Here is a 27,225-nt window from a genome sequence, read left to right as displayed (position 1 = left end):
TTTGAAATTATAAACAATAGAGACATTTTGAACACTGATGGGAAATTAAAATTAAAAAAGCAAAAGCAGGAAATTGATTGAGCATATTAAGTGAAAATGCAATTAAGATATGTTTTGGTTAGAAAAGTAATCTAAAACTGATATTATTGATATGAGAAAAATGTAACAAAGATGTTGATATTCAATTGTATATTTACTCATAACAATAAGAATTGTATTTGCTTAGTGCTGGAAAATAGGTACTACTGGAAGAAGATAGGAAATATTTGATGGTGCAGTATTGGATCTAGATTGAAGAAGATAATATATACCACTGAATATTAATGGACTCAGACAACACATCTGTTAAGTACTTGATTGTAAAAATAGAAAATCAATGAAATATTTGTAAAAATTATAATGTTTGGAAAACATCATCAGACATAGATGGCAATTAGGTGGTGAACCTATTGAACAGGTTAACACCTTATATTTAGGTGTAACTTTTTCCAAGACTGGATGTTGAATTTGCCATCATCAACAGAATGCACTTGGAGCAAAAGCTCATTTGAATTTACTGCTTAAATTAAACAATCATAGTTACCCAGGGTCCCTATCCCCATTAATTAAAGTAAATAAAGCCAAGGTTACCCCTATGGTCTTGTATGGAGCAGAGGTTTGGGGGGTCTACATTCTACTATATTAGAACAAACACAGTCCCAGCACCTGAGATGTATTTTACGTGTATATCTAAGGACATCTGCAGCAGTTAGAGCTGAATTATACATTTCATGCACTGTCTAAAAGCAGAACATATAATTACTGGTACAAAATCAATGAAATGGAGATTGATAGACTCTCTAAGTTATGTTTAGTAGAGCAGATAAAATCACGATTACAAACCTCTTGGATTACTAAACTGACAAATTTTGTAAGAAGCTGTGGCCCTCTTGTCTCTTGTGGAACAGTAGAACAGGCTGCTCAAGGAATCATGGACATAGAAGCACAAATGATATAGCCACTTTTAGTAAGGCTGATAACTTAAAATGGCTGAATAAATATAAACTTACTTTTCAAACAGACAGCTATTTAAAGTTACAATTGCCTAAACATTTTAGGGAGATATTTACGTGAGCAAGATTCAAACTGCTTGATACAATGGTCAGATATGGGAGGTTCTATTCTATACCATATGATGGACATATCTGCATTTGCGGAGCGGTAGAGGTAGAAGACATGACTCACATACTATTGATTGTTGTTTGTGTAAGAGGGTGAGAGACAAATACCTTGGTTCATATATTAAATGAATGACCTATTGGGAACCCCATATTAGAACAACATATCTTATGTGCGGCCAGAATCTGAAAACAATATTGAAAATGGCAGTACTTGAATAAAATGGTTTGGTTGAGATTGGCATATGTTAGCCTGATTGGGGTAGATTGTAGGGGTGATACCGAGATATAATTTTATCTTATTTATTAAATTATTGTATTTTATTTCAATTTCATTTTAAATTGTTTTTATAGGATTTTATTAATAATTTGTGTTTGAAAGTCTGTATTTGATATGGCGTATGGGTTAATCAATAAACTAAACTATACAAAATCCTTGATTTACAATAGCAATTAGGACCAGAAGTTTCCATTACTAAATGATGCAGTCATACACTGAATCCCTTGATCATTAAGCAATTTCCTGCCAGCTTTCTACTATCAAGTCACATATATATATATAAACTAACAAATTTAATATGAATATGTATAGTATAGTAAAAAAAATTACAAGTACTTTGAATATATGTTTAGAAATTCAGATTTAACTGTTTGAAAATCAGTCTAACCCTTTTGATAATCCTAGGAGAAACAACTAGTGTCCTACATTTTTGGGAGGATAGGTGGGCCAAGGCCTGAAGGTGTTTTCCATCATTGGATTGGTCCTCTGGAGTGGTCCCTGTGGGAAGTGTATCTTATTAAAATTCCAAAATTTCTAAAACCAGAGCTTTTCTCCAAAGAATTTTGGGGATTGATACCCGATGCTATCTAACTTCTTTCTGTATTTTTTATTGTAATTTTAATTTGTATTGTTAGTTACTGTTTTTATGTATGCTGCCAAAAGCAATTGCTGCAGGGTATAAATGCGATATTTAATATATAATTATATAATAATTATAATTATATAATATGTATGCAAATATGTAATTTATGTAATATGTATATAAGTATGTACATGTTATGGGTAAAAAGCTCTTCATAATATAGATTTGAATAAGAAATGAAAGAAATGTAATATCTCTTATTGAAACCAATGCATGGGGAGGAGAGAAGTATAAACAATATCCAACATAATTATTCAAGTTTTAGTGCATTATAGTAGAGCAACAAGAGATAATCAGCAAAAGCTATTTATTGAATATTATATACAGTTTTTATCTGGTGCAGCAAAATGCTTTGCATAGTGAGCCAATTTGGTGTAGTGGTTAAAACCTCATGCTAAAAATTGGAGGACTATAAATTCTAATTTCACTATGGTTGCAAAGCTAGCAAAGTGACTTTAAGCCAGTCACTTTCTTTTAATCCTGGGAAGTAGGTAATGGCAAACCACTTCTGAAAGCTTGTCAAGAAAACTGCAGGGACTTGTCCAGGCAGGCACAGGAGTCAATACTGATTGAAAAACACTGCCTATATAGGCATGAAAACTGACTGGCTCTCTCAACTCAAACCACCTGAAAGGGGTGTCGTGAGGAATTAGGAGGCAGAAGCATTACTCTATGTTTGTGTGCGTGACAGACAGACAGATAGACAGACAGAGATCCAATAATAATAAAGGTCTGTGTTAAATGACCTATTTACCTTGGAAGCTGTTGAATAATATTTAACATGTAAAACGTGTAAGCATAATTATTAGTGAAGTTATGTAATTCAAAAATCTGAATTTAAAAGAAAAATTGCAGTGACTTCTCAACTATTGCTTTAGTCTAACCCAGGGGTAGGCAATCTTAGCTTTTTTATGACTCATGGACTTCAACTCCCAGCTGAGCCAGCTATGCTGAGGGGAAAGGGAGAGTTTCCAAGCTGAGCCATACTGGCTCAGGAATTCTGGGAGTTGAAGTCCACAAGTCATAAAAGAGCCAAGGTTGCCTACCCCTGGTCTAACCCATTGGTAGATCTAGCTCTAGTGGTTATAGATCTTATTCATTAGGAAAGAGCCAACATGCAGAAGTTGCTGTTGCTAGTCCTTTTTGCAATTCCTAGTTTAAATTCCTAGTTTAAATTCATTGTATCCATTCTATATCAATGCTGTAAAGTATTTGCCATATTTACAATAATAATAATATGCCAATTATTTGTGTATTTTCAATAGGGCTTTTAATTCAGCAGCAGTTTTCCACAGGAGGCATACTCTGGTTTAAGGATCTCACTTTACCTGACTCAACTTGGATTTTGCCAATCACTCTTGGACTTCTCAATCTACTGATAGTAGAGGTATTAGATCTATTATAAAATCATTGGGTAAATTAGATTAGAACTTGTTGTACTGCAAGTAGCATAGCAGCTTATAATTTATTTATTCTGTCTATATAATTCTAAATTAATACTGGCTCCCCACAGTCTTCAAAACACTAAACAGGAAATATTTAGAAGTAAGCACAGTGTCTACAGTACCTATAGAATTAGAAACAGCCAATTATTAAACAAGTTATATTGTACAGAGAGGAGGATAATAGTAAATGAAATAAAGTTAGTGCTGGTATTTGCACTCCTACCTTTCAGACCTTGGTGAAATATCAAGATGCTATCCCAGGAGCACCTTTATATTTATTTTTCATTTGGAAATTGTATGCTTTTGCTTGATTTCAATAATTCCTGACAAGATGAATGTTATAAGAAGTGCAGTGACTGCTGCTGCTGACTATATTGTAGATTTAAGATTCAGATAGCACCTTAGACATAGACATAATTTATTAAATTTGTATATTGCATGACTCTCAACTACTCTGGGCTGCTCATAAAAATTAAATAAATTACATTAAAATTAACAAATTGTAAACAAAATTAATATAGACGATGGCAAGCGCACTGAAGCTGTAAGAGGGATACTTAATAGTAACCAAGATTGGGTCAGACCATGTTCTTATTTTATCACATAGTGTCCCCTCACTATGTCCATTGGAATGTGGTTGTGGGCGTCAATCAAAAAATGAGTTGAGTAGTTCTGCTTTCTCCCTGTTGCTTGTCACCTTCTTGCCACTTTCTCCCAATGGACCAATCGTTTCCTTGTCTTTTTTCTTGCTTTTTACATGTTTAAAGAAGCTTTTTTTTGTTATCCTTGACTTTTGTTGCAAGCCTTAGTTCATTTTGAGCCTTAGCTTTCCTCACTTCATATTTGCTTTTATTCTTCCTTAGCTATGTGCCCCTTTCCATTTTTTATACTTGTCCTTGTTTATTATAAACAAGTTATCTAATTCCAGATCTCATAGACAGAATTTATCTTAATTTCCAGGGCAGATTGTATGTAGATAGTTGATCTAAATAACTAGATCAGGGCTTTTCAACCGGAGGTACGTGTACCAGGTATTTTGGCACCTGGCAGGTGGCACATGACCATCCTAGAGAAATGGTAACGGGGCAGAGAAGAATGAGCTGAAGCGGCAACAGCGCCACATAAGCCCAAGGGAGAAACTGCTGGAGCTGCAGGGCTGTCGGAGCTTGGCAGAAGTGCCAGGATCAGCGCCAGGCTCCAGCTGATCAGAGTTTCCGGAAGCTGGAGGTGCACTGAGGAGGAGGGGGGAGAGGAGAGGATATAAAAGGTTTTGGTGGGAAAGGGGCAGCAAGGGGCAGCCCCTGCCCCTGGGTGCGTGAAGAGGAGGCAGCGAGCACCCGGCATCCCTGCTGACCGTCTCTGCTGACCACTGAGAAAGGAAAAAGGTAAGTGAAGTATTTCCCTTTCTCCCAGGACGCCAGGGCTTGTGCACTCGCCGCCTTTTCTGTGCACCCCTGGAGGGGCAGAGACAATGGGGGCTCGCTGGCTTCAGGACTGCCCCATGGATCTAAGGCTGAGCGCATTCCAGCTTTGATGGCCCCCACCGGTAGATCAGTGCCATGCCCACTTGCTGACCTAGCCTCATGGCCACCAGGCTTCTCTTTCACTGGGACGCCCCTGCCTGCGTGGGATAGCAATGGCTGGCGGCAGCATGGCAACCAGCAGTGCTGGCAATCTCCCCACCTCACATCATCCTTTTCTGAGCAAGAAGGAAGGAGGGAGGGAGGGAAATGCCCTGGTTTGAAGGAGAAAGCAATTTTGTGTTCTGTTTTGTCACAGACAGAACTTTGTTGGCAATCCAAGTTAACATTGGTATTCTTGAATTGTGAGTTCTTCAAGTATCCCTTCCTTGTGTGTTGCTAACAGCCATTTCCAGTGGGGAAAACAGGACAAAGCAGAGTGGGGAAAATATTTTCCTTTGCTATATTTCCAGTCTCAGTTAGACCAAGGCAGGGTCCCTACAAGGGAGCCCTTTAAAGATTATGTATTAATAAGCAACTAAGCTACCTTTGTTCCTAAATGCTAATGCTGTGGCACATAAAAAATGGAGGAGCTCTGATCAATTATCTCAGCCACCATTTGGACAGTTTTGCTGTACTGTTGTCTATGGATGTCCCCACTAAATGCAAGCATGGGATAAACTGAGCCTGGTTTATTCTCAATCTTTTAAGTAGCCACAAACTTCTAGCAAAAGTGGCATTTGATCACAAGGCAAGGGGGCATTGAGAAATGTTTCCCTTTTGCATTTGAGTATCCAAGAAGGGACTGGAAAGGAGAAAAGGAAAGAGGAAAAGAAAAAGAAGGAAAGAGAGCAAGGAAGGAAAAAGAAGGAAAGAGGGAAAGGAAGAAAAAAGAAAGAATGAAGAGGAAAGGAAAAAAAGAAAAGGGAAGAAGGAAGGAGATTATAATGAGAGGAAGGGAGACTCTGAGGGAAGTCCTGCCTTAGTACTTGGCTACCAGCAGCCCTGCTGCCCTTTCGCCATCCCCTTGACCCTTCCTCCTGGCCTAATCTGGTGGTCTCCCATCCTATTGCAATGGATGCTTTGGTTATAAAGCCAGGTCTCCTCGCATGAAGAGGGAGTGGGCCTCCCTCTGACTCACACACTTTGGTCTCCTGCATCCACTATGAGCAACCTGGTCAAGGAGAGTGAGCACAGTAGCAGCCTCGAGGAGGAGGTAAGTGCAGCCAGCGCCCCCTCAGGAAAGGGGGATTGGACTGGATTGAGCTGCAGGGTCCTAGTGCTCCAGGAGCTTGAGGACTGGGTTGGGCGCTTGCCCTCTGCTGCCCAGGGCTCTGGGCAGCCTGCGCCACCATCTAGGAGTCCCCTGTGCAGCCCCAGAGGGACAGTGAGGCTCCTCTATTGGACCATGCCCTGGTGTCCATCTCAGTTTCACTCCACTCCCCTGGATCCCTCTCCCCTGGATCCCTCTCCCTAGCCCCACCTGCTCCCCCACAAGTGCCCCCCAGCCATTGGCTTTGCTTGTCAAAAGATTGCAAAAGGGGATCACATGACCCTGGGACACTGACCATCAGAAATATGAATCAATTGCCAAGCATCTGAATGTAAATCACATGACCCCGGGGATGCTGCAACGGTCATAAGTGTGAAAAATGGTCATAAGTCACTTTTCACTGCTGTTGTAACTTTGAACAGTCACTAAGCAAACTGTTGTAAGTCAAGGACTGCCTGTACTTTATCACTTTGTTCGGGTTTTTTTGGTCATCGAGTTTTTGACTCCTTAGTTGACTGGTGGTACTTGAATATTGCGTTATCCTAAAGTGGTACAATCGGTGAAAAGGTTGAAAAGCCCTGAGCTAGATGGTTGCCTACATAGGTTTAATTTGTAGACCTGCAGTCCGTATCTCTGTAACGTTCATGTAGCTACATTAGGAACAAACTGCTTTAGTATGTGTGGATATCATTGCCAATGGTTATATATTTCTTATACTGTAGAGATTAACCTTGAGTCCTTAGTTTGAAAATAGCTCAGACATTCCGGGTCGTAATAATTGGCATAAATATGACAGCCTGTTGTGAGACTTCAAAACAAGTGACTACAAAATTCATTCACAGTACTAGATGCAGAGTAATTTTGCCCAAAGAAAGGAAATTGTTTAAGTTGGCAGCATGTGTAGTTTTACATGTGATGAGTAGTTTGGTATAAAAAACACAGCTGGGAATTTTAAAATGTTAGTTTTGTAAATGAACTTTAAAAGATACTTGGTAAACATATTTTATACTGTTAAGGTTTGTTTAATGAAAAAACATGGACCTAAAAATACATACAAAATCATAATAGAATGGGTTCTGTCAATTGAACTTTAAGTTCTTACTTGGCATCAGTACCTCAGAAGATACATCAATATCTTCTCAGTTGTGCAAGTTAACAAAAATTTTACGTGTGATCATTTCTGTATTTCTATTATTGTGTTTGATTAGAAAAATCTCTAATTTTTGACTTGTAATTCCCTGTCATAAGGCCCTCCATCGTACTGTGGAATACTATGGCTCTAAAAAAGTGTAAATATGGAAATAATTAGCTAATTTGTCCAGAACATTATTCAGTAAATATAACCCTAGCTGATTTTTTGCTGTTTCTAATTTGTCTTTCCAGATTTTTAGTTTAAGAAAAACTGAAACATCCCGGTTTTGGAAGTATGCTACCAACATTTTTCGAGCAGCCTCTGTGTTAATGATCCCCATTGCTTCAAATGTTCCATCAGTAAGTTTGTTAGTACAGTATATTATATTAGCTGCAAATGGTCTTTACTTCCAACAGTGAGAGACTTGATCTAAATGTTAGGGGAATTATATTAAGAATATTGTTTTTTCTTTGCAAAACCAGTAGTTTGGTAGTTCGATTCCCACTGGCTCAAGGTTGATTCAGCCTTCCATCCTTCCGAGGTCGGTAAAATGAGGACTCAGATTGTTGGGGGCAATAGGCTGACTTTAAAACGCTTAGAGAGGGCTGTAAAGCACTATGAAGCTGTATATAAGTCTAAATGCTATTGTTATTTTAGATTGGTATTGCTACCTTATCAATACTTATAGTGTTAAGTGTTTCCTATATTGTGTGACGGCGTAGTAGGGATTTGAATTCAAACCTTCCTCTCACCAAATCATTGTGCCCAACTAGTGATATATGTGCCACAGATGGAATTTGGAAATCATCTAGAGCAGCAGCCCCCAACGTTTTGGGCACCAGGGACTGGTTCCGTGGAGAGAGGTTTTTCCACAGACCAGAGGGGACATGGCTTCATATGCATCCTGCAGTTGGGGCTTTGCTTGTTGCACAGTCCGATTTCTGGCATGCTGCAGACCAGTGCCAGTCCATGGATCGGGGGTTGGGGACCCGATTTAGAGATCATAAAATAAGACATTAAATCTTGCTGCACATTATTATGCATATTGTTTTGCCATATAAATGACCCACTTGGAGGAATGTCTTTTTGAGTCAGTCAAGGTAGGATCTAAAATTTATACAAGCTGATTAGTGATAAACGGTTGTGAATTTTAATGCTACATAACAAATGTGAAGAAAACAGTCTGACATATTAAAATCAATAATTTCAAATGCTGTGTGTATAGTTTATATAGTTTATATAGTTTACTATAGTTTACGAACCTCAATTTTTAAGATGGCTTCCTGTGTAGATATTGCTGGATATTTCAGTCATACTAAACAGACTGGATTATTCACTATTCCTCATCCTAATATATGACACATAAAGATAAAATTAGAGGAGTATACACCTTGTTTATCATTCTGAATTCCTAGGAGGAAAATGGGATAATACTTTATTCAAGCTTTTTTTTTTTTCACTTGTGGACATTCTTAATGAGGGATGTTAAGGCGAGTATTTACTTGGCAATAATACTACTTTTATTCACTTTGTTAAAATTAATATGTCCTTTTTCTTTTTCTTTTGTTTCAGATACTAGCTTTGTATTGGGTATCTTCCAGCTTCATAGGCCTTTCACATAACCTTCTGCTGCGCTCTCCTGCTTTCTGTAAATTATGCCATCTCCCTCGGACCAAGTCAGATTCAGACACTCCATACAAAGATATTGTTGCTGCTTTGTCCATGAAATATTTTAAGTGAAATATATGTTACTGAACCAAATGATTTTTTTTTTACTATATGAAATTGTATTAGGAAGCTAACTTTGATAGAGTAGAGAAAGTTTATGTCCCTTTCAGACAATTATTTTGTCAGCAAGTAGGAGACAACAGCCTTAGCTTTCAATTCAGTGCATGTTTTTAACTTATATGGAATTTCTGAAATTGTGCAGCTTTTTCTGAGAAATCATTTTCTTGTCTTTGTAGATGATGTAATTGTTTTAATATTATATATTAATGTTTGTTTCTTAATCATGTTGGCAGCTTAAAATACATATTTTTCAGTATGCATATAATATGTTCATTAAATCATAAACTGGTTTTCATATATTTAAGAAGTGACTAAGAGAGAGAAAAACTCACTTCCTGTGTTCTAAGTGTTATGTCCTAGCCTCCTTCAGATGCTGACGTGTACATTCATGCATAAGCAGACATCTGATTGTCAAACAGAAAAGAACTTTAGGGGTAGAAGTAAACAATAAAGCAGACATGAGCAGACATCCTCTAGAAAATAAGTTTCTTGCACCCATATTAGTCTAGATGAAGTGGTTAAATATATATTACTTTTACTTTTATAATACCTATGATAACTTAATTTTGTTGTGAGTTACACAGTGACAATAAAGATATTCTAGTCTATGATGATTTACATTATTATATTTAAGAAACATTTATTGAAATATTTTAGCAGTGGGTTATAAGTATGCAATTAGAAATCTGAGAGTTGGGGAATACATTACATAAGGGATGGTCATCTAAGTTTATGGGGAAAAAAATCTTCCTTTCTTGAGCAACTTTGTTGTTTTCTAACAATACCAATAATTGACTTGTGACAATTAGCCAGTGTCTCTGCTTACAAAAAGTACTGGTTCTGCAGTTTTAGAAGCAGCTTTTTAAAGTATTGTTATATTGCTTTAACAGTTCATATACCAATCATAATTTATCTAGAAGAATGTAATGGAACTTATTATTAACAATGATAGCATATTTCTAATCATGTGGGATAGATTTTTAAATTTTAAGGAAAAGAGATGTCCATCAACCAGTAACCATTCTCTTCAATCTACATTAAACAGAAAAAGTCATCATTTGGCTTCATAGCTCTGTATAAAAAAGGGAAAATAAATTAGCCCAATACTTTAAAAACTCAATTGCTGAACTGGAATTTTGAAAACAGAATTAGATATAATTCACAAAAATTATACCCCAAATACCTGCTGTTGCAATGAACAGGTTCCTCCATCTTTTTTTTTTTTTTTTTTTTTGCATATATGGAATTTAATGTATTTTGAATGCATTTCTAATTTTCCTGAAAAGCTTACTTTCACACATATATTGAAATAGACAAATATAATTGGTACATAGTTTTGAGCACTTTGCAGTGACTTGATCAGCTTAATTAACAATTATGGCATAGTGAGGCTGACAGCTAATTTTCTATCCTTGGGAGTATAAGAGAGTAACAGGAACTTAAAGTTGCTTCACAAATAAAAAGGTTTTCCCCCTCAAACAAAACCAGCTGGGATTGTTCCAAACTTTTCAGCATCACAGATATAGCATCAACCAATCTTTCTGTAATCTAACTTCTAGAGATGCGAAAAAATACTGCTGTGGCTGAGTTCGAGGATGCTGATTTATACAGTGGTGTTTAAAAGTTTGTGAATCCTTTTGCATGTTCAATATTTCTGCATAAATATGACCCGAAACATGACCTGTTCTATATACAAGTCTTAAAACTAAATGTTTTTGTTGTTCACTACTTTTTAATTGCAGCTTTTGGTTCGATTATTGCTTTATGTATATAATTTACCTTCATATATAAAGTGCCAAAATGACATACATTCACTGGCAGGGTCTTCTAATTTTAATATAGAGAGCTAAAAGCTTACAATTTTTTTTGTTAAATGTACCTTATTAGCCAGGTTATAAAACCTTCCATAGTAAAAAGGTTTGCTAGTGTCTATAGTGTATCTCCTGGCTACTATCCATTGCAATGGATTTTAACTTTTGTCTTCGCTTATATAATCTCCATCTATTTGGAACCATATTTATTTCATTTATATGTGGATTTATATCTCATCTTAAATTATTTTGTAAAAATAACTTATAGTGGCATTATTTATTAAAATTGTTGGCTGCCCATTTCACCATGAACATACTACTTCCTATTTTTCTCACAACAACCCTGAGATAGGTTGGGCTGAGAGTAACTTGCCCAGTCACCTTTCATGCCTGAGAGACTAGAACTCATGACCTCCTATTCTAATTTGGTGCCTTTACTAGACCAACTAACTTTCAAAGAAGATTTCCAAGTAACATATACTTGTTTCCAACTATCCCAGTAGACAATCTTTTCCTAAGACTTCAGAAATTGCCTGACAATCCTTATTGAGACCTAAAAAATATGACTTAAGTGTGCTGTCTTTGATGAATAATATTCACTACTATCGCAAATAATTGAATAAAACACTGCCCACCAAGATCAACAGAAACTTTTGAATTAGGTCTCCTTGTATATCCTTGACTGCAGCCAGTGAATTTCATTATGAATTGGTCTCTTCCTTGATTTTTGCAATGAGGGCAACAGAGCTATTTGAAAACTTTAATAATGTTAATATATTAAAATGTTTTAGTGATATACCTGTGCATTTTAGTTGGTTGCTAGAGATTGACATACAGTTGTGCAATTCTCACTTTGATACAATGCAGCACAAAAACTAATCTGGAAAGTCTGTTAAGGAGAAGTATCTTGACAAAACTCCTTTATATCTTCCATCAGAATTACTGATTATAACTAGGTTGTGTCTTCAGCATTTCAACATCACTAAGAGAAGAGCAACTTAAACAATTTTTATATTGGGAGCTGGGATGTACAGCATGGTGCATTTTAGGATAAGTACTCATCACACGTTCTCTGAAATTAATATTACAAATTTTAATTTTATGCAGTTTTATGTGTATCCTATAACATGCTAATTAATCTTTTAAAAAATAGTGAATTCATATCCAATGAACTATACAAAAATAATTCATTCAAATACACTGCCTTGCTACAATAATGGAGGATCATGAAATTTGTTCTTCAGCAGTTAACACAAGGGGAAGTTTTGATTTCCTGGAATATCAATGCTGCAGCCATTCTTTCCATAATACTCAATGATTAATTGAAGTGAATGTTTTGTATGGCCTTTATGAGCATCTCTTCGTTGGATCCAGAAAAACTATGAAAAACTTTGAACTTGAGTGTCTTTCTCCCCAGCTTGACCCTTAACCTTCTAGAATCTAGATACTGAGACAGCCTCAAGAAGTGGTGGATGACTTCATTCAATAGCTTCATATAGATGTGAAACAGAACAGGCAAGAGTCTATAGCCTTGTGGTATACCAGATATCGGGTGCCAGTTTCAAATTCCCATCCCTCCAACATCAATTGGAACTGACAATGGAGAAAGAAAAGTATAGTGTCTCCCATATCTAATCCGTACAGGCAGTCAATAGGATACCATGGCTGATACTTATCTAAAACCACTAAGACCAAGAGCCAGCAAAATTATATTGCCCTCCTGGCTCCTCCATGGTTCATCCAAAAGATGCCACTTTAGTCCTATATCCTGGCCTGAAACTTGTTTGAAAGGGGTTATCAGAATTCAGAACCTTCGAATCTGTAACTGAACCACTTTCTCAGTAAGAAGAGACAAAGTTGTCCAATGGGTGCAGTGATCGCTTCTTGAGGAAGGGACAAATCATCCCCTCCCTTAAAGAAGTTGACGTTACAGTTATCCACCACCTCCTGGGAAGGGCATGAATCCCATTAAAAAGTCATAAGGAGCATGAATAAGCAAAGAATCAGATTAGACATCCTGAAGATTCTGCCCACTAATTTGGGAATAATAGGCACAAAATACTTTTATTAATCTATTTTTATCTGTTATAATAAAAACAATGAAATAAAAAACAATTGTAGGGTTAAATACATTTTAAATACATTAAAAATTTGCTGTATTAAAAATACAGCAAAATGATCTTTTTGCATTGGGTGCATTAAAAGAATAAAGAACTAAGGATATTCTATCACTTCCCTATCTTATTTGTGGTTTTCTAACAAGCTGGCTATTAGAGTAGGGGTCCCCAAACCCCCAGTCTGTGGACCGGTACCGGGCCGTGACATGCCAGCAACTGGTTTGCACAAACAAGCAAAGCCCCATCCGCGGAATGTAGCACACAAAACCATGCTCCCTCCTGTCCGCAGAAAAACCTAACCGGTCCCTGCTGCCCAAAAGGGTGGAGACTTTGTATTAGAGTAGAAGGATGGAGAAAAGAAAACCACTGGCATTATCCTACAAGCCTTTTTTTAGAAAATCAACCAGAAAGTCATTCAAACATACAATCACATGGCTGGCACTGCATTACTTTATTTAAATGCTACAACAGATGAAGTATCAAATCATATTTTTGATCAGGCAACGCATTAAGGAATAAAATATGACTCAAGTGATTTATTCTTGCTACATTTATAGTTAATAATAAAGTTGGAAGGGACCTTGGAGGTCATCGAGTCCAATCCTCTGCTCAGACAGGAAAGCCTATACCATTTCGGACAAATGGCTGTCCAGTCTCTTCTTAAAAACTTCCAGCGTTGGAGCATTCACCGCTTCTGGAGGCAGATTGTTCCACTGGTTAATTGTTCTATCTGTCAGGAAGCTTCTCCTTAGTTCTAAGTTGCTTCTTTCCTTGATCAGTTTCCATCCGTTGCTTCTCGTCCTGCTTTCAGGTGCCTTGGAGAATAGCTTGACTCCCTCTTCTTTGTGGCAGCCCCTGAGATATTGGAACACTGCTATCATGTCCCCCCTCGTCCTTATCTTCGTTAAACTAGACATACCCAATTTTGTCTGAGTTTAGTTACAGCATCTACACCACCATGTAAGGATTAACAATTCTCAGCTCTTAATAAGAATTGAATCCCAAATTATATCCATAAATAACTATTACAACAGACTGGAATCTTTTGCTACTAGAAATAATGGACTACTGAATTTTCACATTAAAATTGTGGCTAATAAATATATTATTCATAGTGCCTTAGCAATCTTTGTGGCAAGACTTCTTCCAAACTGTTTCAGAAACATTTGAAAATTGGCTTGCCCACAGTATTGATATGAATAAGTTCAAGTCATTATTGACTGGTGTCAATGACGTTGGCTAGAAATGTCTAGACACGCAATCTGTTTTTCATATTCTCATGGCAACATGTGAACAATTAAGGAGATGCAAAATATAGTTAAGTCAGTTTTAGGCAGAAATTAAATTTTAATTTAGATTACAAAAATCAACTGTTGAAATATTAGTCGCATTGTAAAGAATATAACAAGACATTATCTAATTAAAAATAATGATTAAAATCATTTTAAAGGCATAAAATATAGAACCAAAATGATTTCTAGATGAATACAGCCCTTTCACATAAATACGCCTTGGGTTTTTTGGATTCAACCATATCATATATTTTATTTACTTTCTTCCCCTCATAATGCACTGCTGTCAAAATATTCCAATATTGCACAGTAACTTTTTTGTAAATTATATAAAAAATAAAAAGTTTGAAACATTCAAAATTATGATCACTTTTTAAAAATTACATTAAAAAATAGATTTTAAGATGACATTCTCTGGATCTTTTAACTCCATTCACTGAGATTCAGACCGAATGGTTTAAGGCAAGTTGTCAGGCTGGCATCATGATAACAAGATAGCAGAGCAGAACTGAATAATTGTAAGAAATCAGTGAACTGGCTTTTCATGTACACTAACAGAACCATCTTCCATGCCAAAGTAAACCCTCTCTGCCATATTGATGAAGAGACCTGTTTCCACCACTCCTAAAACAGAAAAGTTCAATTACTTTTAATTATTATTAAAATACTGCATATTAAATAATATTCATACCTTAATGGTATAAATCTAACTGAGATGAAATATACTGAAAGCTTCAAAAATGAAAATCCTATATTAAAACACAACATACACCAGGGCAGTATTTCTCAACCTCAACAATTAAGTTGTGCAGACTTCAACTCCCAGAATTCCAGGTCTTTGCATCTTGAAGTTGCTGAGGTTGAGAAGTATTGCACCAAGGAACTTCTTTTCTACTGCCTTGGATTGTTGAAGGGTGAGAACGGGGAAAAGGAGTCAAGAAAATACATTTTCTTTTTTTCCCGATAATGTTCATCTTGAGATAATTTAGAAGCAAAAGCAAAGTTGACATTTGCCCACCATCCTTTTTTTTTCTCCAGATGTGTCTCATTGATTTTTTCACAGAAAAAAAGAAGCAAAAGAAATAAGAACTGTAGCCTCAAACTGTGAGCAAGAGAAGCCAGACAAGGCAGTTGGGAAGATTTTTGATGTCTACTTGAAAATCACTTTATATTATATATATTAGTCCTATAGGATAAGCAGATTGAGATTTTATGCAATGCAACATCCAAACAGTACACCAAGCACTTTTATCAGAAGCAGGTTCCCTTACTGCCCAAGTACTTATGAGTACCCATAAGGGGTTATTTTATAATTATCTAACTCATATTGTAAAAACTATACAACAGCTTTGCCCAATAAAAATTAAAACTCCAGACATAAACTAACTGAGAAAATGAACAAAAAGTGCTAAATTTTACATTGGTGACACGACTTATTTTCATGAAACAACACTGTTACCCACAGATGCAGTAATTTTCACAATTTCTTTAATAACATACCTCGCATTTTTGGTTATAATTTGAAAAAAAAATCACCTTTTAGCTATCAGCTTGCTACAGATTTTACAGAACTAAACCAAAAGAATAAATTTAATCTTTGAAAGTTTCAATTTTGCTCCAATCTTAAGACATTGAACACATAAGGGTAATATACCTAATTGCTTTTGAAAGTACTACAATAATTCAGAGACCCAAAATTAATCCTTTGCACTATTAAAACTAAATGGTATGTGAAGGCCACCTGGTATCATCTTGATTGCTATATTCATTTCATTCCAATTATGGACTTTATCAAATTTCCAGTCCAATAAAAAATTCCCATTGTCTGTCACCACAGGCCCCTAAAAAGCAAAAGTAAAAAATATTACGCACAAGATCTTTTATTTTGAGTTATAAATCAAACACATCTAAAGTGACCTGTATGTGAATATTTATCTAAAACTAATCTGCAAAAATCATACATAGATTTGTTAATATAGTGTAACTCCTAGACATAAGACAACAGAATGGAAGCAAATCACAGAACAAGAATACCTATCCTTATAGTCCAACTCCCTGCTCAAGCAGGAGACTCTATACCAGGGGTAGGCAACCTTGGCTCTTTTATGACTCGTGGACTTCAACTCCCAGAATTCCTGAGCCAGCACAGCTGGCTCAGGAATTCTGGGAGTTGAAGTCCACGAGTCATAAAAGAGCCAAGGTTGCCTACCCCTGCTCTATATCATTCTGGACAATTAAAGTTAATTTTCTTAAGGACCAAAAGCCTATTGCAGCTTCTCCAAGTTCAAGCCTATAGTAAAATTTTAGCTAGGAATAATTTTAACCGGCCTATGCCAGCTCAGTGCAGGAGAGAACTGGCTAGCCCAGCTGTGCTGGCTCAGGAATTCTGGGAGTTGAAGTCCACGAGTCATAAAAGAGCCAAGGTTCCTACCCCTGCTCTATATCATTCTGGACAATTAAAGTTAATTTTCTTAAGGACCAAAAGCCTATTGCAGCTTCTCCAAGTTCAAGCCTATAGTAAAATTTTAGCTTAGGAATAATTTTAACCGGCCTATGCCAGCTCAGTGCAGGAGAGAACTGGCTAGCCCAGCTGTGCTGGCTCAGGAATTCTGGGAGTTGAAGTCCACGAGTCATAAAAGAGCCAAGGTTGCCTACCCCTGCTCTATATCATTCTGGACAATTAAAGTTAATTTTCTTAAGGACCAAAAGCCTATTGCAGCTTCTCCAAGTTCAAGCCTATAGTAAAATTTTAGCTTAGGAATAATTTTAACCGGCCTATGCCAGCTCAGTGCAGGAGAGAACTGGCTAGCCCAGCTGTGCTGGCTCAGGAATTCTGGGAGTTGAAGTCCACGAGTCATAAAAGAGCCAAGGTTCCTACCCCTGCTCTATATCATTCTGGACAATTGGCTATGCAATTTCTTCTTAAAAACTGCCAGTGATGGAGCACCCACAATTTCTGGAGGCAAGCCATTCCACTGGTTAATTGTTCTCACTGACAGGAAATTTCTCCTTAGTTCTAAGATAGTTTCCATCCATTGTTCCATTCATTGTTTCTTGTCCTATTTTCAGGTACTTTGGAAAATAGGTTAAACCCCTCTTCCTTGTGGCAGCCCTTCAAATATTGGAACGCTACTATCATGTCACCCCTAGTCCTTCTTTTCACTAGACTAGACATACCCAATTCCTGCAACTGTTCTTTGTATGTCCTTTCAGCACCAGAGAAATTGTTTATTTGTTCAGGCCTTTCAGCAATTTTAGTGCTTATGTTTTGACTATCATATTACTGCCTATTTATATTACAGTTTTATATTTTTATTTTTTAATTATGTATGTTTTTATTTAGATCGTATTTTACTGTGTTTTACTGTAACCTTTCTAAAGAATTTGGCCATTGGACAAATTAAACATTTCAAAAATAAAATATCTGAAGGGCACTGAGCTGGCATAGGCCGGTTAAAATTATTCCTAAGCTAAAATTTTACTATAGGCTTGAACTTGAGAAGCTGCAATAGGCTTTTGGCCCCTTAAGAAAATCAACTTTACTTTTTACAATAGTGGCGCTCCTGCATGTGACATTTTGAAGAGAATAATTGCTTGTTAGGAGTACTATTGTTGCCCAGATCTCTGTTTTCATTTTCAAAATAGTCAGGATGCTATAATATCCCTTCCTGGAAATGGAAAGGAGGAGTGAAAGATTATTTTGGTCTGAGCTCTGAAATGTGCTAGTAGAAGCCAACTAGGAACTGTACAATATTTTAAAAGCCAATCCCAAGGTTTACAATAAGTTAAAAAACTGGAACAACAAATGTATTATTCTAGCTGATATGTTGCAAAACTCAGTAAACAAAGATTTATGCAAGTAAATCTTGCATAAGATTGGCCCATCCTGACCTCTGCAAAGCTAATAATTTATTTATTTATTTTTGTAATATATTTTATTGATTTTTTAAAACATAAATCACTTAATAATTGGTGAACAGTGTGTTGTCTGGTTTTACATTTGTAAAAAAATAACTATTTCAATAATCCATAATCCACATAATGGTTTTAGTTGATTTCGTCTTTTCCCCAAAATGTCCTCTTTTGCAAACACTGAGTTAATACAATTCTTATTGTTTTAATAGATAACAATTAAATATATAATTTTTCCAATATTCCTAAAAATAATAATCACATCAATATAATATTTCTTTTCTATCCAATCATTCTGGTTGCCTTATCATAGATCCTGTTACAGTCCTTATTTAAATTTGTTTCTCCCACAAAATTCTAAGTATTCTTACTGGTTAAAATTTTCTCAAAAATTAATTACATTTAAAAAAAAATTCCATATGAATTTTTTTTTTTCCATATGAACCATTTTAGCACTTTTACGTTTCTTAAGGAATAGATAAAACAGTGAAAAGAAAGAAAAGAAAGGAAAGCAAAAATAAAGAAACCTAAAAAATAGCATACTATTTAAAATATATATCCCTCCTAATCTAATATATACTTGTTTCCAAGATTTCTTATTCTTTTTAACCATAATTAAAAATGTTTCATCTTTAAGTATTCCATTTAATACATACGTCATCTAGTCCATTAACTCTTATTCAAAACATTTTATCCATTATAATTTTCTTAAATTCAATCACATTTAAATATCTAAAACATTTCTTTTAACTAAGCCATTTCAACTTTTTTATATTACTCATATCAAGAAATAGAATAAAAAGGGGGGAAAAGCATACTATATTATTTAGGGGATTCATCCCTCTTAGAATGACATATATATTCAAAATCTTTCCTATTTCTTTAACCATATTCAAACAAATGTTTCTTTTTTAAAGTATTCTCTCTGGTAGGTCCCATCATCTATTTTCTTGATTTCCACTTTGATCTTTTTCCTTTGCCCAGTATTTTTCTTGATCAATGTGTTTTGCTGAGTTGAAAGGTTTTTCCATGTTTGTAAATGTTACTGTAGATATAAAAAGTAAATCAGGTGAAGTATCTTTGTACGGGGCTTCTGCCTTTACATTTTTGTTGAAAATCTTTTTCTTTTCTCTTTCTCTCCATTTCTCTTATCATTTCTTCTCTCCGATGTTCCTGGCATCTCTACAGTCCGTTTTATCCAATCTGTTTTCTTGTCCTCAGATTTATTTTGTAGTCTTAAGGAATAAATTGTTTTTTCCAATTCTTGTGAATTTTTTTCCCACTAGGATTAAATCATGTTTCCTTGTTTTAAGTTCCATCTTTAAGTCTCTATTCTCAATTTTGTATCCATTTATCTATTTTATCTGCTTCTACTCTGTTGTTGTTTTCTGGGAATTTTTTTGTTGTAAAGTTAACTTGGAAATAGATTGATTACACATCAGTTATGCAAGGACCAAAATGCATCCTAAAAGAGAAGCCACCTTCTGGTTGGTGATTTAATTATAAGGGATGTAAATTTAGGAAAGGACACAGAGGTTTCAAAAGAGGTCAGGTGTCTTCCAGGTGCTACTGCCAGTAGGGACAAGAAGTGTATTTCTAAAATAACCAAGAATGCCAGCAAGGACTGTGATGTGTAGGTTATTGTACCTCTTAGCACTAACCATCTATCCCAAAAAGATGTACTCTCTGTGCAGAATATTTCCAGAGCTTGGGGCAGGAACTTAGCAGAATAGGCTATAGGCTTACTTTTTCAGAGGTTTTACTAGTGTATAAGGAGCAAAATGGAAAAGGCCAGAGTATAGCACAAGTCAGTATGTGGCTAAAGGAGTGGTATAAAGGGGAATGCTTTGGATATATTAGTCACGATATCAGTAGCTGGTCCAATGAAAAAATGTACAAAAGAGATAGTTTGCATCCATCAAAGAAAGGGACTGTGTTACTCGGCTATAAATTCACAGACTTTCTGGAGGAATATTTAAACTAAACAGCGGCGACAGTGAGTTAATTGATACAGAACATCCCAGGATTCCATGGATGAGAATCCTCAAGGGGAAAACAACTCAAGCTTGGGAAATTTTGAAAAGTGAGATAATAAAAGCCCAGTCTAGCAGAATACCAACAAAGAGGAAAAATAACAGCTCTCAAAATAAACCAGCATGGCTACATAAAGAACTCTCTGATAAATTGAAAGATAAAAAGGACAAGTATAGAAAGTGGAAAGAGGGGCACATAAGTAAGTCATAATATCAGCAAATAGCCTGAGCCTGCAAAGATGAAGTGAGGAAAGCTAAGGCTCATAATGAACTAAGGCTTGCAACCAAAGTCAAAAATAACAAAAAAAGCTTTTTTCAACATGTAAAAAACAAGAAAAAAGTGAAGGAAATGATTGGTCCATTAGTGGGTGAAAGTGGCAAGAAGGTGACGAGCAATAAGGAGAAAGCAGAACTATTTAACTCATTTTTTGCATCTGTCTTTACACAAAGGGAAAAAACAGACCAGCCTATCAAAAATAGTGCCATAAAAAACAGAATAGAAACACAAGTTAAGACAGGCAAGAAAATAGTAAGTGAGCACCTGTCCAGCCTAGACAAGTTCAAATCACCAGAACCAAATGGATTACACCCCAAGGTTCTCAAGGAACTGGCAGATGTGATCTCAGAACCACTGAACTATATTTTTTAAAGATCCTGGAGCACTGGGGAACTACTGGAGGACTGGAAAAGAGCTTGATGTAGTTCCCATCTTCCAAAAAAAAAAAAAAAAAAAAAAAATAGATCCAGGAAACTACAGACTTATCAGCCTGACCTCAATGCCTGGGAAGATTCTGGAAAAGATAATCAAACAATGAATCAGCGAACACTTAGAGGCAAACAAAGTCATTACTAAAAGCCAACATGGGTTTGTCAAAAACAGATCATGCCAGACAAATCTTATTGCATTGCTTGACCAAGTTACAAAATTAATGGATCAGAGGAATGCTGTGGATATAATTTACTTGGACTTCAGTAAGGCATTTGATAAAGTAGATCACAACCTACTACTCAATAAGATAGAAAAATGTGTGGGTTAGACAGCATCATCACCAGATGGATTCGTAGCTGGCTGACTGGCCATACTCAGTGTGTGGTCCTCAATGGAACTGCATCTACATGGAGGGAAGTGTGTAGTGGGGTGCCCCAGGGCTGTTCTGGGCCCAGTGTTCTTCAACATCTTCATCAATGATTTGGATGAGGGGATAGATGGGGAACTCATCAAATTTGCGGATGACACCAACCTGGCAGGAATAGCCAACACTCCAGAAGACAGGTTTAAGATACAGGAGGATCTGGACCAGGGGTAGGCAACCCAAAACACTCAAAGAGCCACTTGGACCCATTTCCCACCGAAAACAAAACATCGGGAGCCGCAGAACCCTTTTGATATCTAAAATGAAGATAACACTGCATATATCTTTTACCTTTATTATACGTGTGTGTTTGTGTGTGTGTATATGTATGCATTTGTGTGTGTGTGTGTATGTATACACACACACACACACACACACACACAAACAGATAAAAAAGGATATATGCAGTGTTATCTTCATTTTAGATGTCAAAAGGGTCTTTCTCTCCCTCTCTATCTGCCCTTGGTCTGCCAGTCCTCTTCCCCCACTCTTTCTTTCTCTCTCTCTCTCCCCCTCCCCCTCTCTCTTTCTCTCTCCCCCTCTCTCCTTCTCTCCTATCCACTGCTCACCTGGCAAGCTGGCTTCAAGCTGTTCTCCAACAAGCTCAGGGGTAGGCAACCTCGGCTCTTTTATGACTCATGGACTTCAACTCCCAGAATTCCTGAGACAGCATAGCTGGGCTAGCTAGCTCTCTCCTGCCCTTCCTGCTTCCTGCAGAGACGCAGCAAAGGGAGGAGCTCCGCCCAGTAAGCATTTCAGCTCTTGGAGAACATCGTGAGTCCACTCTCTTTTTTTTACACAAACAGAGAGAGAGAGAGAGAGAGAGAGAGAGAGAGAGAGAGAGAGAGAGAGAGAGAGAGAGAGAAAGAAAAGCAAGGAAGCGCAATTGCCTCTCTCTGTCTCTGTCTCTCTCTGCAAATGGCAGAGGAGGTTGGGAGCCACAGGGGAAGGCTCAAAGAACCGCATGCGGCTCTGGAGCCACAGGTTGCCAACCTGTGATCTGGACAGACTTGAACACTAGGCGCTATCTAACAAAATGAAATTCAATGGTGAAAAAAGTAAGATTCTACATTTAGGCAAGAAAAACCAAATGTACAGGTATAATATAGGGGGTACTTTGCTCAATATTAGTAACTGTGAGAGGGATCTCGGAGTCCTAATGGACAATCACTTAAATATGAGCCAGAAGTGTGCTGCAGCTGCCCAAAAAGCCAATACAGTACTGGGCTGCATTAACAGAGTGATAGAATCAAGATCACATAAAGCATTAATACCACTTTACAATGCGTTGGTAAGGCCACACTTGGAATACGGCATCCAGTTTTGGTCACCACGATGTAAAAAAGATGTTGAGACTCTAGAAAGAGTACAGAGAAGAGCAACAAAGATGATTAGGAGCCTGGAGGCTAAAACATATAAGGAACTGTTGCTGGAATTTGCTATGTCTGGTTTTAACGAAGAGAAGGACGAAGGGGGACATGATAGCAGTGTTCCAATATCTCGGGCTGCCACAAAGAAGAGGGAGTCAAGCTATTCTCCAAAGCAACTGAAGGCAGGACAAGAAGCAACAGATGGAAACTAATCAAGGAGAGAAGCAACCTTGAACTAAGGAGAAATTTCCTGACAGTTAGAACAATTAAACAGTTGAACAACCTGCCTCCAGGAGTGGTGAATGTTTCAACACTGGAAGTTTTAAAGTTTTTAAGAAGAGACTGGACAGTCATTTATCCGAAATGGTATAGGGTTGGCTCAGGAATTCTGGGAGTTGAAGTCCACGAGTCATAAAAGAGCTAATATTGCCTACCCCCGGTATAGGGTTTCCTGCCTGAGCAAGTGGTTGGACTTGATGTTGTTGTTGTTATTATTATTATATTTTCGAAGTTATTTTGGATTTCTTTGTGGTTTAAAATCATTGTTGTTTGAATTAGTTGCAGTATACTCCTCCTGTGGAGTATTTAGGTTTTCTTGATATGTTCTTTCTACATGTCTCTGATCCATGATGGCCAAGAATTTGAGTTTTTCTCTTTTCTTTTCTCTGCAAATAGCTTTAGAGTCCCGATTAATAGATATTTGTAATCCAAATAGTTCAAAAAAGATTTTTTTTTCTGAAATTTATAATTCTCTTTGTCTACAGCCCAGATTGTCTTTTTTTGTCACAGTTGTTCTTTGTTGTTAAAGCTTTGAAGGTTACAAACACAGCTTTTCCCAGGTTTTGCCAAGTCTTATATGAAAATCATAGCTGTCATAGTCCTCATCCACCACCAAGTGTCAGCATCTATTTGTTTTTCAATTTCCAAAATGAACAATTATCTTTAGAATGAGAGACTTAACCATTCAACAATTTTAGATTTATCCAGATTTAAGTTTTAAATTTCAGGTTTTATATTTATTTCACTTCCATATATGTTGATCCTCCATAAAAAGATTAATTTGCCGCTTCCATTAGGATAAGGGTGGAGAAGAAATCCCCCTCCTTCCCTTTTGGAGGTATTTTGCTTTTTGGGGATCTTTTCCGGGAAATTAAATATAGCATAGAAATTCCTCACCCAGTTTCAAACACACTGTTCACAGTTGTGCTGGTTAGTACTTTTGGACTTCGGTTGCAAATAGCTTGGGCTGGTCAATGAAGTACAGCCAACCTTTATCCTATCGGTTAGAAGGTGAACGAAACGGCTGCTGCTGTTCCAGAATCGCTGGAGCATCCTTCTTTCTTTGTCGCCTCTCCAGGGCGACTTAGACCATTTAGTGTCCCCTGGCAGGGCAAAATTAGCTGTGGGGGTGCAGAGAATCCGCAAGCTTGTGATCAGTTGCTACCGCGCAAAACCGGAAGTTCTAAAGCTAATAATTTATTAATAGCAAAGGTTTACCTGTCCACCCACTCTGAAAAGAATTAGTAATTGTTCTATACCATATAGATTATGAATTTCATAACTATACATACAGCTTTATTGACAGCCATCCTCAACTCTGTAATACCTCCAAATTTATTGGTCAGAAGCTTAATGATGGGCACATAGGCCATTGGAATAACTTCAATAGGAATCCCCTTTTTCCACTGTTCTCCAAGGTTTTTAGACTTTTTTCTACAAGAATATGGGTTAAAAGAAGATGTACATAATAAAATAATATTATGATAGTAATAACAGCAGGAATCTACAAACGAACTTCAACTTGCTGAGATATCCTGACTTTATTTCTGAAAGCCAGAACACATTGCCTTTAAAGTACCAACAAATAGAAAGGCACATGGTCAAGAGATGATATACAATTTCAGATTTGTGTGTGTGACTATCTAGGACATTGCTGATTATAACCAACATCTGAGCTGTTTTGAGAGGATGAGCAATTCATTATATAGCAGTGTGTTCAGGAAACATAGAAGACTAAGCAAGACAACACTATGTCAGCATGAAAACATTTTACATGTGTAATAAATGTGTATGCTTTTATATTGACTATGTTAATATAGTCCTTGACTTACGACCACTCATTTAGCGACCACCTGAAATTCTGATGGCACTTCCAATATACAACCAATCCTTGCACTTACAACTATTGCAGGATGTCACATGATCACAATCCGGGCACTTGGCAACTATCTCTCACAACTGTTGCAGCATCCTGCACTCATCTGATTGCCATTTGTGATCTTCCCAGATGTCTTCCAAAAAGCAAAGTCAATGGGGAAGACAAAAGGGGAAGTCACTTGATGTCTTGCTTAATGGCCGTGACAAAAAAGATTGTAAAGTTACATGATGCCTCACTTAATAACTGCACTTAACAATTTTCCAGTCTGATTCTGATTGTTAAGTTGAGGACTTTCTGTAAATGAGATATATAAAAATATACTGCTCACAAAAATAAAGGGAACACAAATGTATAGGATCCTATACGTTTGTGTTCCCTTTATTTTTGTGAGCAGTATATATATATTTGTGAAGTTACACATAAGCTCAGGTGTTTTTATTTTACAGAGACCATCAGGAAATAGGATATAGGGACCCATATCTATCTAGACAAGTTTGACATGGCCTAATTGAGAAGAAAACCAATGAAGTACTGACACCTGGTGATTATAGAAAGTAAAAATACCACACCGGATATACTCTACGTAAAAAAAAAAAGAGAATCTTACATCCAATTCTTGTTAAAACTTCATACATGGGGACATGACATAATGCAACATTTCAACCCCTAACAGCTTAAGTAAAACTAGATTGGATATATCACTCTGATATAAATTTATATGAAAACCTGCTATGAATAAACACAGCCCTTTCTGCAGCTTCTTAAAAGGGGAAACCACAACAAGGAACACTAAGTCATTTTACCTGTAATCAGCAATAACTATGAAGCTTTTTGCACAACCAGCAACTATCTTCTCCTGCGTCAGGCAACCCCTGAAGAATAAAAGAACAGTTCAAGCTCACACAAACTAATCAGAAGGTTAATACCAAATTTAAATCTAAGCATATTTATTTTCCTTTACCCACAAGTCATATTAATTCATCATAATATTCATAAAAAATGAGATCATCATCGCTGTTACCAAATAAAACCCCAAATCCTAATAGAGGAACTGTTTAGCATTTAGGTTGAAAATTTTTTTGTCCTCTCAGCCACCTAAACCCTTGAACTAGGCATCACAAATTTTACAAATTTTCATCGCCATGGACAAATATGGTCAATTTTTGAAAAAAGCATCCAACACCATTTTTAACAATGAAATAAAACCCCAAATCTTGATACAGGATTTTAGCATTTAAGTTGAAAAAAAATTTGTCCTACCAGCCTCCTATATCTCTAAATCAGATATCATGAATTTTACGAATTTTCATCGCTGTGGACAAAATATGGTCAATTTTTGAAATATAACAGGATTAGTACATACACATACCCTGTCCAAATAGATGACCTCAGTAAAAAATACTGTTTATAAACATAAAAACATTTTTATACTTAAATTCTGCTGAAATCAATAGGAGTTACTAAGCTGTGGACATGTGACAGACATATTTCTATAATATGTGATCCTTTTCCTATATTTACTCTAATTCTTAAACCCATTATTAAAGATGAACACTGAAAATTGTGCAGGATAGTTTTCTTCCTAAAATAAAATCCATGCAAATATTTCTGTAAATCTCTCATTTTAAAGCAAAATAATATTCAATGCTACTTTCCATCCCATAGCAGCTGAAAAAAATGTTTTGAATTTCTGATACTTGATAGATATCATTTTAGAACTTTGTTTACAAATATCAGAACAAAAACAGAGACATTTGCAGAAGTGTTATGGGGAGGTGGCAAAACTAGGTTGCATTTTTCAACTATTTGTCTTGTTTCTAAATCTGCAGGAAAGGGTTCTAATCACACAATGTCAACACACACTGAAATCCGTCGGTTTTGATGTCTGCCTCATTTTGGAAAAGATTTGGTCACACAAACCAGGGTGTGCCCTGGGATAAGATAATTTCCTTGGATCATCGTGCTCATTCTTTCAATAATGCAGGTAAGAGCCCCAGCTCAGCAGTAGAACATTTAGTCCTTACAACAGTCCTTACATTAATATTTCCCAACCTGTTTGACTTATATAGTCTTCTATATAGTCCTCAAGCAAATATTACAGTTTACCTTCAGCAATTTAATAATGAGACATTAACTTATAAAGCTACAAATTTTATCTTTCAGATCAAAACAATATATACTACTGGAGAGACACTCACATATTTTATCTGGTTGATTATCA

The 27,225-nt window shown here is 36.4% G+C and overlaps 2 protein-coding genes across 5 annotated transcripts in view; one reads left to right on the top strand and one right to left on the bottom strand.

Annotated features, from left to right (window-relative positions):
• Positions 1 to 9,789, top strand: part of LOC120302807 (cytochrome c oxidase assembly protein COX18, mitochondrial) — a 35,154-nt gene extending 25,365 nt beyond the window's left edge. Inside the window, exons 4-6 of the mRNA XM_039331766.1 lie at positions 3,346 to 3,467; positions 7,642 to 7,749; positions 8,963 to 9,789. Of these exons, the coding sequence (XP_039187700.1) occupies positions 3,346 to 3,467; positions 7,642 to 7,749; positions 8,963 to 9,130 (398 nt within the window). The 3' untranslated portion in view covers positions 9,131 to 9,789. The remainder of the gene's footprint in view (positions 1 to 3,345; positions 3,468 to 7,641; positions 7,750 to 8,962) is intronic.
• A 4,117-nt stretch (positions 9,790 to 13,906) lies between these two features.
• The window catches only part of RPIA (ribose 5-phosphate isomerase A), a 28,805-nt gene continuing 15,486 nt past the window's right edge, over positions 13,907 to 27,225 (bottom strand). For all 4 annotated transcript variants that reach the window (XM_039331646.1, XM_039331647.1, XM_039331650.1 and 1 more), the window contains 4 exons: positions 25,808 to 25,876; positions 24,418 to 24,559; positions 16,140 to 16,239; positions 13,907 to 15,022 (listed from right to left, as the gene is read on the bottom strand). In XM_039331646.1, coding sequence (XP_039187580.1) covers positions 14,925 to 15,022; positions 16,140 to 16,239; positions 24,418 to 24,559; positions 25,808 to 25,876 — 409 coding nt within the window. In that variant the 3' untranslated portion in view covers positions 13,907 to 14,924. The remainder of the gene's footprint in view (positions 15,023 to 16,139; positions 16,240 to 24,417; positions 24,560 to 25,807; positions 25,877 to 27,225) is intronic.

This window comes from Crotalus tigris, unplaced genomic scaffold (assembly GCF_016545835.1).
Source record: "Crotalus tigris isolate CLP2741 ecotype Arizona unplaced genomic scaffold, ASM1654583v1 scf7180000024437.13266115, whole genome shotgun sequence".
Lineage (NCBI taxonomy): Eukaryota > Metazoa > Chordata > Lepidosauria > Squamata > Viperidae > Crotalus > Crotalus tigris.
This window is presented reverse-complemented; position numbering and strand designations above follow the sequence as displayed.